The sequence below is a fragment of the Myxocyprinus asiaticus genome, chromosome 26 (assembly GCF_019703515.2).
Source record: "Myxocyprinus asiaticus isolate MX2 ecotype Aquarium Trade chromosome 26, UBuf_Myxa_2, whole genome shotgun sequence".
In the NCBI taxonomy this organism is placed as follows: domain Eukaryota; kingdom Metazoa; phylum Chordata; class Actinopteri; order Cypriniformes; family Catostomidae; genus Myxocyprinus; species Myxocyprinus asiaticus.
The window spans coordinates 18,625,708-18,642,001 of NC_059369.1; the positions used below are offsets into that span (position 1 = coordinate 18,625,708).

A 16,294-nucleotide genomic window follows, 5' to 3' on the forward strand; every position below is an offset into this window, starting at 1 on the left:
TTTTTTTTTTTTTCATTTAAATCTGGTAAAAGTTTTGGGATTTAGGAAATGTTTAAAGAAAATGTAAAATAAAGAAGAGATTTTTAGGATTCTGCCCTATTTCTAGGTCACTTATAAAATGGAAGCAATATTGTGATATTGACTGTGTTATTGACCAAAATAGGAAATGTACCACTTGCTAGGAACATTCTCAAAACATGCTGGGATAACAGGGATCATCAGGTTTTGGACATCTTGCAACTTGTGGAATCCATGCCAGCTGGAGTGCAAGCTGTCCTTAAAAGTAAAAGGAGGACATACAAAATACTAAGAAATGTAGAAATTTATGTAAATCTTTTTCAATAACATATATATGATATATAATAGAAGATATATTAAAAACATGAAAGCCACTACAACAAAGCATTTCATGACATCATACTAAACCTTTTTGCAAATAAGACCAAGACAGGTGGTATAGTAAATATTTCTTTTAATACTAAGCAGTTTTTTTTCAAAGGACGTGGGAACAGTGCTCATAATTTGTAATCTATTTGAATAAAAACACACACTTTCTCATTCAGGTCACACTCATACAGTGGCACAGTTTTGTCCTTAGGTAGCAAATTTCTTCTGTTTGATGGGCGCAGGCAGCTGAGTGGTGATCTCCATTAGAGGACGCTCGACCACCACCAGGGACTGATCTGACATCAGCTCCACACATAGGATCTCCTAAATAATGAAGGCAAATAAAAAGTCACACAATGCACTTTTCAAAGTTCAGGCAAACATGTGGAGTTTCCTTAAAAGGAAAGATTCATAAGTATGTGAACCACACACACCTTGAAGTTCTTGCAGACTTTGAAAGCATGGCTGTGAGAATTCCTCTGTTCCTCTGGGAGGCTCCTCAGAGTCAGCTGGTTGTAAAACTGAGTTTTCTCATCAGGGAGTGGCTAAAAAAAAAAAGGCGCACAGGTTTTTGTAAATACATTAAAATGTCCATAAACTAGCAGCATAGGAACTAATAAGCTCATTGTTCTATGAAGATACATGACTACGAGAGTTGCTTAAAGAAATAGTTCACCCAAATATGAAAATTCACTCATCATTTACTCACCCTCGTGCTATCCCAGATGTGTATGACTTTTTTTTTTTGGCTGAACACAAAGATTTTTAGGAGAATATCTCAGCTCTGTAGGTCCACATAAGGCAAGTAAATTGTGACTGAAACATTAAAGCTCCACAAAGCACATAAAGGCAGCATGAAAATAATCCATACAACTCCAGTGGTTTAATCCATGTTTTCAGAAGTGATCCAGTCGGTTTTGAGTGAAAACAGACCAAAGTTTAACTTCTACTAGTTTATAGTTTATACTAGCTTCTAAAGTTTAACTTTTACTATAAATCTTGACATCAGCAGTCTCTTGGGTGATCATAATTTCAAGATCGATTACACTTCCTAGCACTATCTAGCACTCTGAGCATGCATCAAGCACTATGAAGTGTAATCAAGCTTGAAATCATGATGGTGCCTAGAGACTGCAATGACAAGATGTGCAGAGAAAAAGGGAGTTACCTTTTGGTCTGTTCTCACCTAAAACTGATTTGATCGCTTTGAAAGCCATGGATTAAACCACTGGAGTGTTATGGATTATTTTATGCTGCCTTTGTGCTTTTTGAAGTATCAAAGTGCAGGCCACCATTACCCTTACATTGTATGGACCAACAGAGCGGAGATATTTTTCAAAAAATCTTCATTTATGTTTTGCAGAAGAAAGAAAGTCATACACATCTGAGATGAGTAAATGATGAGAGACTTTTATGTGAACTATCCCTTTAAAGAATCAATGGAAACAGCAATGTTAATTTCTCTCGCAGATGTTATGGAATATCTTGACAAAAAAAAAAAAAAAAAAAAAGTACAGTGGCCCAAACAATAATTTGAACACTTAAGCCACACGTAATGTATGAATGCTATTGCAAAACACAACTAAAAAATGTAAATCAAAATACCAAGTTGCATCTGTAAACAAATGACAGAAGACTTTTTCTAAGAGCTGATGTCACTGGTCATGCATTTTTGTGTTTTTCAACTTCAGGCTACTCTATGTAATGACAGAGTTGTCTCACCAGGCTTTGGTCAATGATGCAGAGCATGTACATATCATGCAGGATGATGTGGGAAGGATTTTGGGGGTTAAACATGACATTGGTCACCGGTGTGTCTCTTTCTAGCCAGATACGGTGAAGCCCCTTCCTGTGCACCAATCTGCTCCAATCCGTATACTGTTTCTGCTCTATAGAGTATTCAAACATCTGTGGTGAAAGAACACACGAGCCAAGGAAATAATTAAATCACACTTGCATTTCCAGTGTCTTTGTGAATAAGAGAGAAACTCATACACCCATTGATTACCTGTTGATCTGCATGTACCATGAACAGACAGTTTGTGGTTGGGTGTATTCCCATAGCACTGACAGCTGAACTGTATATAGGAACTGTGCAATGAGCCTGAAACGTATGATGTAAGGTCATTATTGTAAACAAGGTAATGTATCAAGCTGTGTAAACAAACAATGTGGTAATAATACTCACCTTCCGTGTCTGAAGGTTGTAGACGTGAACTTCGTGGTTACTGTTTGCAGAGGCCAACCACTTGCCATCTTCACTAGCTGCTAATAAGTGAATGGCCTGATGAGAACCTTGAGACAAAGGACACAGAGAGATGTTATGTAATGATTTCAAAAGCAAAACATTTACATTGTCATTTTGATATGGTTTATAAAAATAACTTTATATTTTTCGGGGGACCTGGGTAGTATTGACGCCAACTACCACCCCTGGAGTCGCAAGTTCGAATCCAGGGTGTGCTTAGTGACTCCAGCCAGGACTCTTATTCAACCAAATTGGCCCGGTTGCTAGGGAGGGTAGAGTCACCTGGAGTAACCTCCTCGTGGTCGCGATTAGGGGTTCTCGCTCTCAATGGGGCACGTGGTAAATTGTGCATGGATCGCGGAGAGCAGCATGAGCCTCCCGTGTTGTGAGTCTCCGTGGTGTAATGCACAACGAGCCAAGTGATAAGATGCATGGATTGACTGTCTCAGAAGCGGAGGCAACTGAGACTTGTCCTCCACCACCCGGATTGAGGTGAGTAACCGCACCACCACGAGGACCTACTAAGAAGTGGGAATTGGGCATTCCAAATTGGGAGAAAAAGGGGATTTTTCATAGCTATCTGTTATGTCACCTGACTTGGGCTTTAGAGTGTCCACAAACTTGCACCCTGATTGGCTGAGAGAGACCATGTGTACTGATGACAGTGTTGAGGCAGAAAACAAATGGGAAGAGTCTGAGGAGAAGCAAAGCTGATTGGCTGAGCTGAGAACCTTTGGGAGCTTGGAAATCTACAAGAGAAAGAGGAAAATGCTGGTTTAATATTTAATACATTTTCATGGTGCTGAAATCTGATCTCAAGAGAATCAATTCTTCGTTGTGGATTCCAGTAGCGTGATTTAAACTCGTGTAATGGATTGTCATGCAGCTCTATGGAAATCTACCTTAGTGATGCTGACATTGGTATTGTCACAGTGTAGTTTGTAAAGCCGTAAACTGCTTGCTGTGGAGTAAGCAATCCATTCTCCACATGGAGACACGACACTGCAACGAATGTGCTCCTCACCCTGCAGATGAACATCACAGCTCATTCACTTCATTCATTTGAGCACTATGAGTGTTACACAACTCTTACCACATTCTACATCAAGTTAAACTGATGAATAAAATCAATAAGAATATAAGGAAATACTTAATTTTAATGCTCATCTATTTGTGTTAAATGTTCCCTTCTAATTTTTGTGCTTGCGGATGCTTTATGGAACATTCTTAAATCATGCTAGGATAACGTGGAAGGTTTTGTACATACATGAGGATTCCAGACTGTCATTAAAGCAAAAGTGGGACAAACTAAATACAAAGAAATTGAGGTTAAAGGGATAGTTCACCCACAAATTTAATTTCCCTCATTTACTCACCCTCATGATATCCCAGATGTGCATGACTTTCTTAACCAGAACACATTTCAGGGCTCCAGACTAAAAAAATTACTTGGGAGCCATTGGCTCCTAAACTGAAACATTAAGGAGCCAAATGGCTGTTTTTAGTCACCAAATCACAGAATTGCTCAATTTAGATTGCTGTTCAGTAACAAGTCAGAAAGCCAAGGAAAAGGAAGACAGCTGATAACCCATTAATCGAAGGTTTAATAAACAGTATATATAGTTGAGAAGATAAGTTTGCATTCCTTTTTGTTTCATAAATGTTCACACCACTTTCATAATTTATACAAATATGAGATTTTATTTAGTACTGCTCTTCAGAATCTACATTACAAATATTTACATATAGTATGCATATAGTAGTGTCTTGAGCATCAATGAATGTTTGCACCTTGTGTAATAGTTGTGTACAAGTCCCTCAATTGTCCTTGGTGTCAAAAGCTTGATTTCATTCATTCATTCATCCATCCATTCATACACACCGATCAGCCACAACATTAAAACCACCTGCCTAATATTGTGTAGGTCCCCCACGTGCTGCCAAAACAGCGCCAACCTGCTTCTCAGAATAGCATTCTGAGATGGTATTCTTCTCACCACAATTGTACAGAGCACTTGTCTGAGTTACCGTAGACTTTGTCAGCTCGAACCAACCTGGCCATTCTCTGTTGACCTCTCTCATCAACAAGGTGTTTCCGTCTGCAGAACTACCACTCACTGGATGTTTTTTGTTTTTGGCACCATTCTGAGTAAATTCTAGAGACTGTTGTGTGTGAAATTCCCAGGAGATCAGCAGTTACAGAAATACTCAAACCAGCCCATCTGGCACCAACAATCATCCATGCGATTATCTAATCAGCCAATCGTGTGGCAGCAGTGCAGTGCATAAAATCATGCAGATACAGGTCAGGAGCTTCAGTTAATGTTCACATCAACCATCAGAATGGGGAAAAATGTGATCTCAATTATTTGGACCATGGCATGATTGTTGGTGCCAGATGGGCTGGTTTGAGTATTTCTGTAACTGCTGATCTCCTGGGAATTTCACACACAACAGTCTCTAGAATTTACTCAGAATGGTGCCAAAAACAAAAAACATCCAGTGAGTGGTAGTTCTGTGGATGGAAACACCTTGTTGATGAGAGAGGTCAACAGAGAATGGCCAGGTTGGTTCGAGCTGACAAAGTCTACGGTAACTCAGACAAGTGCTCTGTACAATTGTGGTGAGAAGAATATAATCTCAGAATGCTATTCTGAGATGCGGGTTGGCGCTGTTTTGGCAGCATGTGGGGGACCTACACAATATTAGGCAGGTGGTTTTAATATTGTGGCTGATCGGTGTATAATATATAGTTATTTACATGACCTGCTTCCATATTATTTGAACATTAATAAAGCTATAAAATATAATTGCATTAAAGATGCAATGATGGGGTGTTTCCTTAAAGACGCTCGACACGCAAGTTTTGCTTAAGCGGAGTGGAAAGTTTAGAGTGCATCTGGGGTCTAAAACTGTTTTAGACTAGTCTTACTTGTTAGTCGTCTAAAATGTTGGTATTAATTTTGTTCAGTCAGTTGCATAAAAACTTTCTAATTTAAGACAGCACACCCCTAGGCTAACTTTTGTTTACATTCTATGTTGCCATGGAAAATAACTGTCAGCTGATCCAGTGGAGGCTTCAGTTGAGACTTTGTAGAAGACTTTGACTTCAACGATGTTAACAAAATGTCATGTGTTTTTTATTATTTGGGTTAAAATCACTAAATTAGAATCAATTTTGAAGCACTGTAGTCCTCTAATAAGCTAATATTTTCAGCTAATGGAATCTGTATTGAGTGTCCACTCTCAGCCATTTGTTTTAAAGCTGTTCAGTATCTTTCTTTTCACAAAATGCAATGCAAATTAGACCATCTTACTAAAGACAACGGTGAGCTTGTTTTATGCAACAGGCCTTCTATGGCGTCTTTAGCTAGTCAAACTAATTGTTAGACGCAGTCTTAAGTTAGTGGCTATGTTTATGCAACCGGCCCTGGACTGTGAGCTGTGTAATTCTTCCTCTCCTCAGTCAGGCACGAGCTGCAGTGCTGCTCTCGCACACCATCATTAGAGTTTAATGTGATCTCATGTTACAATAAATGAGATCAAACGACTATTCGACAATGAACATTTGTCGAAAAAAATTTTTATTGTCAACGTTGTTGATAACGTCAACTAAGCGTTTCAGCCCCAATCATCATCATCAACAGTTGATATTTAGTGATAGTTTGTCATATATTTTCGATATGGCTTAATGATTACGAACTGCTCTGCAACAGCAGAAATCACTCACAAGCCCCCGCATGCTTGGAGAAGATATAACAATCACGTTTTCACTCTGAAGGACGCAGTGCATGCATTTATTTAATCGTATTCTTTTGAAGTTTGATAATCACATTAGGTCATATCTCAATTCCTGTCTTTCCTCTCCCAAATTTAAGACCTCTCTAAATGATAATTAAGACTTTTGTTGTATCATTTAAGATTTTTTATGACCTTAAATTTAAGACATTAAGACTTTAAGGATCCGCGGGAACCCTGAATATGGCGGTGCAGTGGCTTCACTGATATGACGTCATGAGCAATCCAGTTCTAATATTTATATATATTTCAGTGCTTGGGACTCTTATTTTGAAATGTCTGCACTCCCAATTGTGAGCTCACTGACGGCTGATTCACTGAGAAAGTGAATCCGATTCAAACTGCTAACCTGAGTTCAAACCCTCAGTTCTTTTCGGGTGATTCATGAAAAAGATCCGGTTCAAACGAGTCATTTATTCACGACTCTCTCACACTGGGTTTGTTGTTGCGTGCGGTGCAACGAACTCGGCATCACAACAGAACGGGTGAAAAGCGGCGCAAGACACACTGCTGCACGCTCTATAGATGAATTCAATAACTCACAAGATGATATCTGATGAAACCGCATATGAATGCACACAACCCGGCTGTCGCCAGTGGCGACTAGATTTTAAATTATTGTCGCAATCAATTATTTTTGGTCGCATTTGTGACCATTTTAGTCGCAGTCTGGAGCCCTGCATTTGAAGAAAAATATCTTAGCTCAGTAGGTCCTTAAAATGCAAGTGGATGGTGATCCAATTTTTGAAGCTCCAAAAATCACAGACAGTCAGCATAAACGTCATCGATACATCTTAATAAGTGATACGATCACTTTCGGTGTGAAAAAAGATCCATATTTAAGTACTTTTTAACTATAAACCTCACTTCCATTAGGCTTCACGAGAGGGAGGAGTTCAAGCAGTCTCTCGGGTGATGAATTCGTAATACATAATCTCACATTCTCCTCTCGGTTGAGACATCCAGAGTAAGCACAAAAACGCACTATTGGGAGTAAAGAAACAGATAAATACAGATCTAAACCAAAACCAATTAAGCTTCTGTACAGCATTCCTCCTCACTTGTAAACAGCGCTGCTCTTCCGGCTGTGACTCGTGTGCGTCAGTTCTCACGTTTCAAATGCCAGTGCGATTACGTCAAACGCATGTTAAAAAAAGTACATAAATATTTATCTTTCACATCAAAAGCAATCGGATCACTTTAGAATACATTAATTTAACCGCTGGTGTCATATGGATAAAGTTTATGCTGACTGTCTGTGACTTTTGGAGCTTTGAAAGAGAAACCTCCATTCTCCATTTTAAGGACCTCCTGAGCTAAGATATTTTTCTATTTTTCTTCAAATGTGTTTTGCTGAAGAAAGAAAGTCATACACACCTGGGATGGCATGAGGTTGAGTAAATGATGAGAATTTTCCTTTTTGGGTGAACTATCCCTTTAATTTTTTAATTCAACTCTTCACTCAAATTTTTATTCTGATAATATAATTTGTAATGAAATATGCAAAACAGAAGTATTTTCACAAGAAGACTCAGACATTTAAATGGTATAGTTATATAGTAACTTTATGTATTATATATGATTGAGAAAAACAATAATGCATAACCACTGTGGGCTTCTGTATATTTGGAAACGGTCATTATTTTTGCAATTCCATTTGTTGTGGTTATGAACTTGAAATCTGTGCACTGTTTTCAGACACTTTCCTTATTTTGTGAATTAATCAATGCTGCTTATTTCCACAAGATTTAACACAGCTTTGTTTCCATACTGGAAAACAACGGACATTCGGTGGACAGTTGAAACTTTGTTAGCACTGATTAAAAAAAATGTCTGTCAAAAATATGAGTCTGCCCTCTGTTTTTTTTTTTTTTTTTTTTTTTCTGTCTGCACAGAAGAATCATTAAAAGTGTGTGTCTACACAATGTTGTTCATGTCATGTTTAGATGCTAAATATAACAAATCAATTTTCAGAGCAAGCACAGTACCTTCACTTTCAAATGAAGCAGTTTCTCTGGCTTTCTTTTTATAGGTAATCTCATTCCAGGTATGTCTGAAAACAAAAGATCAATAGATAACAGTTTAAATAAGACATTCCTGTCCAATTAATCTCTAGAAACTATACATCACATCTGAATTTTCACCTTTTCCTTCACTCTCTCCAAGTCTCCACAGCTCAAGATTATTTGGGTACTGGAAAAGCATCAGACCAGCCTTCCTTGCACAGGACACCAGACTCCTCTGAAATGACACAGAGCAAACCACTAATAAAGAATCCATTACAGACATGTCATCTACATGACAGTCGCAAATTCTGCAAATACTCACATGTGGAAAGTGAATCTTCCGCAGGGCTGAGGCCGAAGACCGCACTTCAATCTTGTCTAACAGAGGTCTCACAACCAGCTGTGTGTCCATGCCTGACACAGGATCAATGCAATCCATTATTAATAAAAATCCTTTAGTCATACATTAATCTGACAACAGAAAGTAGCTCTACTGGAATCTTGTAAGACAGGGCTTTCGATCTTTACAGACCCCCAAAAAAAAGAGATAAAAACATCATCATAAACTTTAAAACATTAATCATTATTACCTTCTAAAATGCTAAAACAGATAATAAAGTACCACATTTAGAGATACATTTTAAAATATCTAGAGTATTTTATACAATTTTAAAGAAAATAGTATTCTTTATATCTCTGTCTTTGAAGTCCCTGCAGAACCATAAAGTAATAGTTCACCCAAAAATAAAATAAATTTACTCACCATCATGCCATCCCAGATGTGTATGACTTTCTTTCTTCTGCAGAACACAAATGAAGATTATTAGAAGAATATCTCAGCTCTGTTTGTCCATACAATGCAAGTGAATGGTGACCAGAACTTTGAAGCTCCAAAAAGCACATAAGGCAGCATAAAGTAATCCATACAACTCCAGAGGTTAAATCCATATCTTCAGAAGCGATCTAATCGGTTTTGGGTGAGAACTGACCAAACTCCGTTTTCACTGCACATCTTGCAAATGCAGTCTCTAGGCACCAACATGATTTTAAGATCAATGACACTTCCTCGTGCTTCATGCATGCTCAGAGCGCTAGATGGCACTAAGAAGTGTAATCAAGCTTGAAGTCATGATTGTCAAGGAGACTGGTGATGTTAAGACTAAATGAAAAAAAAAAAAAAATAATTACATTTTGGTCTGATCACCAAAAATCGATTGGAACACTTCAGAAGACATTGATTAAACTACTGGAGAAGTATGGATTAGTTTGGATTATTTATATGCTGCCTTTATGGGCTTTTTGGAGCTTCAAAGTTTTGATCACTTGCATTGTATGGACTTACAAAGCTGAAATATTCTTCTAAACATCTTTGTGTCCTGCAGAGGAAGAAAGTCATACACATCTGGGATGGCATGAGGGTGAGTAAATGATGAGAGAATTTTCATTTTTGGGTGAACTATCGCTTTAATGGACCCCCAGGGGTCTTAAAAATCAGAATTCTAATAGAATAAACTCACCTCCTGACACAACAGCAGTTGTGATTTCCGCCACAGCTCTGACATCATGCGTGTGGTTCATAAATGTTCTGGTTCTGACCCATTCTTTGTCATCCTTATCTAAAACCACAGCGATGAACTGGAACTGCACCACGCATCCCTCTGATGTCCCAGCGACAAGGCTGTCCTCATCCTGTCATCCAAGAGGATACAGTTAGACAATCTAGGAGAACAGTTCCTACTTGTAATCTTCTAACATGTAATGTAATACATCCAGGAAAATAATCATGGCTAGTACAAGTTGGAAGAAAGATGCATGATGCCATAAACATAGCACAGCACAAACACTTGCAAAACAAATCTCACCTGAGAGACTGATAATGCCAGCACGTCACATTTAGTGACATTGTGGCTTTTGATCAGTGTACCGGTGCGATCATCCCACATTTTGACCATTCCTACAGAGTCTCCACTGATGATGGTCCCATCTGAGAGGTAGACCACACTCCACACCACACACTCCTTACTGCGGGACGTTCCCACCCCTCTGTCCACCAGAATCCTGTGTATAGAGTGCCCTAAAAAAATAAAATTAAAGGTATTATAACATTCAAGTTCATATACAAGTTGTACCCACGCTGCATGACTAACTGCAAAAAATATATTCTGAAAGAAATGCATGTATGGTTTACCCGTCTTGACATTAAAAACCTGGATCATATCCATCATTCCAGCTGCTATTCTGGAATCTGACGGGTGCCAGGACAGAGAGATTATGCGGCCTGTGCAATAAAGAAATATGTGTTCAGACAAGCTTTCCTTTTTTTAACCAGCAATTCATGATCTGTTAAACAACATGAACAATAACTTCACCTTTCTGTCTGTCCAGATTTCTCTCAAACTGTATTTTGTCTTCATTCACCTCAAAGAGTTTCACGGTTCCATCTTCACACCCAACCTACAAAAACACACAAAACAATTATATGAATTTTAGTCATTATTGAAGTTAGTACTTAGCAAATGTTGCCAAGTACTAACTTCAATAATTTTGAAATGTGCCATCACATATCATTATTGTTTTTATATCTAGACATCAGCCATTGAAAAATCCGTCGACCAATAAATAGCAACACAGAGCACACTGTTTCAGCTGGCAGAAGGATATTACTTACAGTAGATTATGTGTTATCCACACAGTTCTGACTCGTTAGTATTAATGTGTGCTCTCTAAGGGGAAACCAGACCTACCGCTAAGTGTGTTCCTTGATGGTTGCCTGTGATGGCCCAGACTGGCCCTCCATAGGCATCCATTGTGTATTTAGCTTTCTGGTTTGTCAAATCATATTCAGTAATTTCACCATTCAGTCCTGCACTGAACAAACGCTCTCCAACCCAGGACAGAGCCTCTATCCCACACTGCTCTCTTCCAGGGATGATCTACATGTGGACACAGGAAAAAAACATCAGCATCCTAAAAAAAAAAGCACTCCTGTGCAAAACTCTTGAATTAACAGATCTCTGGTAGCTTAAGGCACAAGGGCCCGTTTTTACTTACGGATCGACATTAAAAACACCAATGACTGCATACCTTTTCTTGGAAAAAGTTGTCTGAACAGTGAAAGATCTCTACAGATCCGTCCATCCTCGCCACTGCCATCCTTTCGTTTTGTGGGTGGAAGGCTAAAGCTCTGATTCCGGTGGGCATGTAGTCAAAGAACCGAACCCGATGGACTTTAAACTCTCCCATCCCAGAAGATCTAATGATAACATGGGAAATGAAGAGTTTCATCTTTTGATCAAGAATGCTGTACTTCGATCTGAATGTAATCTGGTCAGCACAAAGTCATGAGGAGACAAAATCTCTGTATAACCACAAACGACAAATAAAAAGTTACTTTTTTTTTTCTTCTCAATAACAAAACTAAAAATGACCGGAATAACATGTTTTGTCCAGCATTGCTAAAGTTGGCAAGCTAACTACTAATTTCGCTAATACATATTTATGGCTGTATGGTCAGTAAAGCAAGGAAATAAAGTTTATTAATAGCTATTTAGTCTCAAACCTTCTTGCCGTCTTTTTCAGTGTTTTATTTCCTTTGAGTTGTTTCTGCCTCTTCAAAGTGGTGTACACGTTGAGCTGCAGGATGCACCACGTTGGTTACCCTTGACCCGGAAACGAAATCTCAGCCGTCTACATATTTAAAGTTGGATTTCAAACAAATATGGTAATACACGTTGTCTTTTTGTGTGTGTGTGTGTGTGTGTAGACATATACCCCTTAAATATATTATTGCAATAATAAATACAATTATTGCAATTAAATATTGCACTTATTTTAAGAAATAGACAGACTGAAGTTTATGTTCCTCTATATCGAAATAATTAATAGGCTATTTTATTATTCTAGAGCGGTCTTGTTTAGTGTCACACATTACCCCATTCCAACATAAATCTAGCTCCTTATCCTTGCTCATATTTTATTTATTTATGTATTAATTCCAATTAGTTTATTCGTTTAGCAAATTAATGTATTCAATTTGTTTTGTTCTGATTATCACTTTTTATGTTTATTTTGGTAGTTGTGTCTAGTGATGTTGAAATTTTGTAATGTAAGCAGGCAATAAAAATAAGACAATTAAAAACAAACAAACAAAACAAATAATAATACAATAAATAAAAGACTGTACAATCTTAAATGACTGATTCTCTCTGGCTCTTCTTTTCTTTTTGTTTGTTTTTCTATATTTGGTGCCATTTCTTTTGTAAGAAGTTTTTGGCATTAATAAAGTCGATCACACAACTTCATGGTTTTATTAAGTGAAGCAAGACTGTACATTGGCAATATTAGAGACTTACTAAATAAAAAAAACTTGTATGTTTTATTACTTCCTCCGGCAGGCTGGCACTTTTCTTCTTCTTCTTCTTCTTCTTTTGTGTCTTCTAATACGTTTTATACAAATATTTCTATGTAATATTTAATATAATACATGTATAATCTAATGTCGATGTCTACTGACACGCATAAAAAACAAACATTGCCATAAAAGGGAATCTTTTATTTTGAATTTATAAGTTTGCATGCACTGGAGGTTGTTGCGGCCAGACTCATTCATTGTTTTGGCAGGATGGCAGGTCCTGTCAGTGACAATAGTCTGAGACACTACAGAATGCCATGAGACTCGTAAAAGTGGCCATTCAGCTGGACACAGGCAACAGACACAAGGCAAGTCTGTTCTGTGCAGATATGTTCAGATTTTGCCAATAATGGCATTCGAGAGTGACGCCACATATTAGTAAACAGAATGTAAATCAGTACCGGTTTATAGTAACTGACAGATCATAAGAACCCCAAAGATTTTCCCTAGAACCAGTCGATTGCGTCCAACATGCGAACTTTATTTAGTAAATATGCTGATCAAATCAGTGGATAACATCATGTTACCAGTGTTATGCATTGTTTACTTTTTGATATTTCCTAAATCTAATTACCTCCTTCCTAATAACCAGAATTGGAAGTTGTCAGTGTGTTTAAAGATCTGTCAGCTGCTCTGCCTGGGGTCAGCTTAAGTTCTTTACTTGTAAAACTTACAAATTCAGTATAGATTCAGATCAAATGGTTCAGATTAGGTGTTTTTAACCTTTACACACCCTGGGACCCCCGACCCAGACTCAAGCCAACACAGGGACCCCAGTTATATATATATATATATATATATATATATATATATATATATATATATATATATATATATATATATATGTTGATCTTTTATATATCTTTTCCACTGACCCCTGGTTAAAAACACTGGGTTTAGATTATAAATCATGTTGTCATTCTTTTAGTGCAGTGTGAAGGTGTTAACCCAGGAGAACCCCTTGACGTCAACAGGACATGGCGCTGTGTTACAAAATAAAATCTTTCTGCCACCCACTGTAGTTATTTGTATCCCCTTGTAGGAGGCGTACTGTGAATACTTAAAAAATATTTACTACGTCTCTCATATCTGCTTGAAGACACAGCATCTACACTTAAGTTATAATATATCACACCAGCATACTGTGTGTTCAAAATGTATTAGTCCGATTTCTTTTTCCATTCCAAACATATTCCGCTCCTTCCAGACAGTCTCAAAAAGTTCATCCTCTAAGCTGGCTATTTCACAATACATTTCAATTCCTTCATGTTCCAAGTCATTGTCATGTGGTGTGAACAAGCTTCCTTCTTTAAGAAAAAGGTTCCTGAGGTTTTTTTTTATGAAGAGATTTTATGTGACATACAAGTCTCTGGCTTAGTTAGAATTATTTTTTAGACTCTATATCTGGCCTTGTTCATTTGCTTCAGCGACTCATCATGACATCAGAGTGAATTTGATTGACCAGAGTGTGCATGCGCAATTAGTAAATTACACACATGACCACTCACTGTTTTTGTGTGTTCAAATTTACCTTAACTTGTGTAGAACAGATTACATTAAATGAGTCTTAAAGGTATAGTTCACCCAAAAATAAAAATTCTCTCATCATTTACTCACCCTCATGCCATCCCAGATGTGTATGAATCTCTTTCATCTGCAGAACACAAATGAAGATTTTTAGAAGAATATCTCAGCTCTGTAGGTCCATGCAATGCAAGTAAATGGTGATTAAAACTTTTAAACTCCATAAAAGCACATAAAGGCAGCATAAAAGTAATCCATAAGACTCCAGTGGTTAAATCTATGTATATAATGTATATAAACTGGTTTTGGGTGAGAAACAGACCAAAATGTAACTCTTTTTTCACTATAAATCTTGCCTTTGCAGACTCTTCGCACGATCATGATTTCAAGCTCAAGTGTAATCAAGCTTGAGGTCATGAAAACCAAGGAGACTGCGGATGTCAAGATTTACAGTAAAAAAAAATAAATAATTGTTTCATTTTGGTCTGTTTCTCTCCCTAAATTGATTGAATCGCTTCTGAAGATATGGATTTAACCACTGGAGTCTTATGGATTAATTTATGCTTCCTTTATGTGCTTTTTGGAGCATCAAAGTTTTGGTCACCATATTCTTGTATTTTATGGACCTACAGAGCTGAGATATTCTTCTAAAAATCTTTGTTTGTGCTTTGCAGAAGAACGAAAGTCATACATAACTGGCATGAGGGTGAGTAAATGATGAGAGAATATGAATTTTTGGGTGAACTATTTCTTTAAAGATAAAACAAGATCTCTCACTCCGGTACATGATTACCTTTGTTGGCAGTCAGATCTATAAGACAGCAGATGGAGCCATTGGAAGTGGAGAAGATGGTGAGACTGGTTGAGCAATGTTTAGAGAGGGTCAAATCGTGCATAGAAAGAAAGCACAAGTCTACTGCTCCAGTCTCCACCACACCAACTCCACTATCCTCTGTCAAACAGACCACCATTCCAGTCATTGCAGTAACAAATGATCCCAAAATGACAGGTAAGCCTTAAGACCACTGATATTGAGTACTGAGGACAACAGCATCAATGTACTGCATAAATATCGAAAACTTTTATTTCTATAGAAACACCTAACGAGGCAGCAGTGCTTTGTAGACAGCATCTTAACAGACATCGCAGAGTCCTCTCAGAAGGAGGAGCAGCTGGCTCCCCCTTTCTCCCACCTGAAGTCTTCCAGAAGCTTCAGACTGTGGAGTCACAAAACAACAGAAGGTGAGCCACTGAGTGTTACATAACAGCAGAATGCAGTAGAATGTGGTGGAATCTATGTAATGATGGGTACAGAGTCCAAAAACTATTGATCGTCGAGTTCACAGCTGGGCTCTCCCAGAAACCCCAACAATACTGTTTGAGATACACTGACGTACAAGATAACAAACAAAAACAAAATACAAACAACACTGAAAAATATATTTTCTGACAATCTCAGAACTCTACATTTAAAAGTTTCACTCAGTATTTTTTCCTTATTTGCAATTTCTTTCACAATAGTTTTGAAAAATATGTTTAAAATGATTTATGCTCACATCAGAAGCTTAATAAAAGCTGTTTTTATTTTTTTTTCTGTAACCCCCCTATTATTTAAATTTTTACTCATGGAATAAATGAATCATAGGTGCAATAACGCATTTCTACAATGGCACTGATAACCAAAAACTATTGCTTTGGTTGGTGTTAGTATAACTCCAAGATGACGATTGCCATTGGCTAGTGTAATGTAAACAAAAAGTTACTGAGTGCATCTTTAATAATGGTGTTACGTTTCAAGTGTATCCAGAATGAATGGCCCTGTTTGTTATATTGGATATCTGAGAACGTTTACAATGGACGGAATCGCTTCTGTCAAATATCACCACAAAGCAAATATGTCAAAAAGAAGTCAGTTTTTCA

General features: G+C 37.6%; 1 protein-coding gene across 2 annotated transcripts; it reads right to left on the minus strand.

The window, feature by feature from the left end:
• Nucleotides 1–77: 77 nt before the first annotated feature.
• LOC127417166 (U3 small nucleolar RNA-associated protein 4 homolog) lies at nt 78–12,104 on the minus strand. 2 transcript variants are annotated; one of them, XM_051656966.1, is made up of 18 exons: nt 11,999–12,104; nt 11,524–11,692; nt 11,184–11,372; nt 10,809–10,893; nt 10,628–10,717; nt 10,302–10,513; nt 9,957–10,128; nt 8,762–8,853; nt 8,578–8,674; nt 8,422–8,486; nt 3,538–3,660; nt 3,228–3,384; nt 2,576–2,682; nt 2,396–2,491; nt 2,110–2,295; nt 822–932; nt 552–711; nt 78–276 (listed from the first exon to the last, which is right to left on the minus strand). In XM_051656966.1, the coding sequence occupies exons 2-17, from the start codon at nt 11,680–11,682 to the stop codon at nt 595–597; spliced, it is 2,058 nt and encodes a 685-aa protein (XP_051512926.1). In that variant the 5' UTR covers nt 11,683–11,692; nt 11,999–12,104; the 3' UTR covers nt 78–276; nt 552–594. The 2 variants fall into 2 exon arrangements, with proteins under 2 accessions (XP_051512926.1, XP_051512925.1); XM_051656965.1 differs by lacking the exon at nt 78–276 and having other exon boundaries at nt 456–711.
• Between the last annotated feature and the right edge of the window lie 4,190 nt (nt 12,105–16,294).

Coding starts and splice junctions, on each gene's coding strand:
- LOC127417166 (XM_051656966.1), bottom strand. CDS start 11,682: ATGGGAGAGTTTAAAGTCCATCGGGTTCGGTTCTTTGACTACATGCCC. Junction 10,514..10,627: donor GGTTTTTAATGTCAAGACGG/GTAAACCATACA, acceptor TTATTTTTTTAG/GGCACTCTATACACAGGATT. Junction 2,492..2,575: donor ACAACCTTCAGACACGGAAG/GTGAGTATTATT, acceptor CATACGTTTCAG/GCTCATTGCACAGTTCCTAT.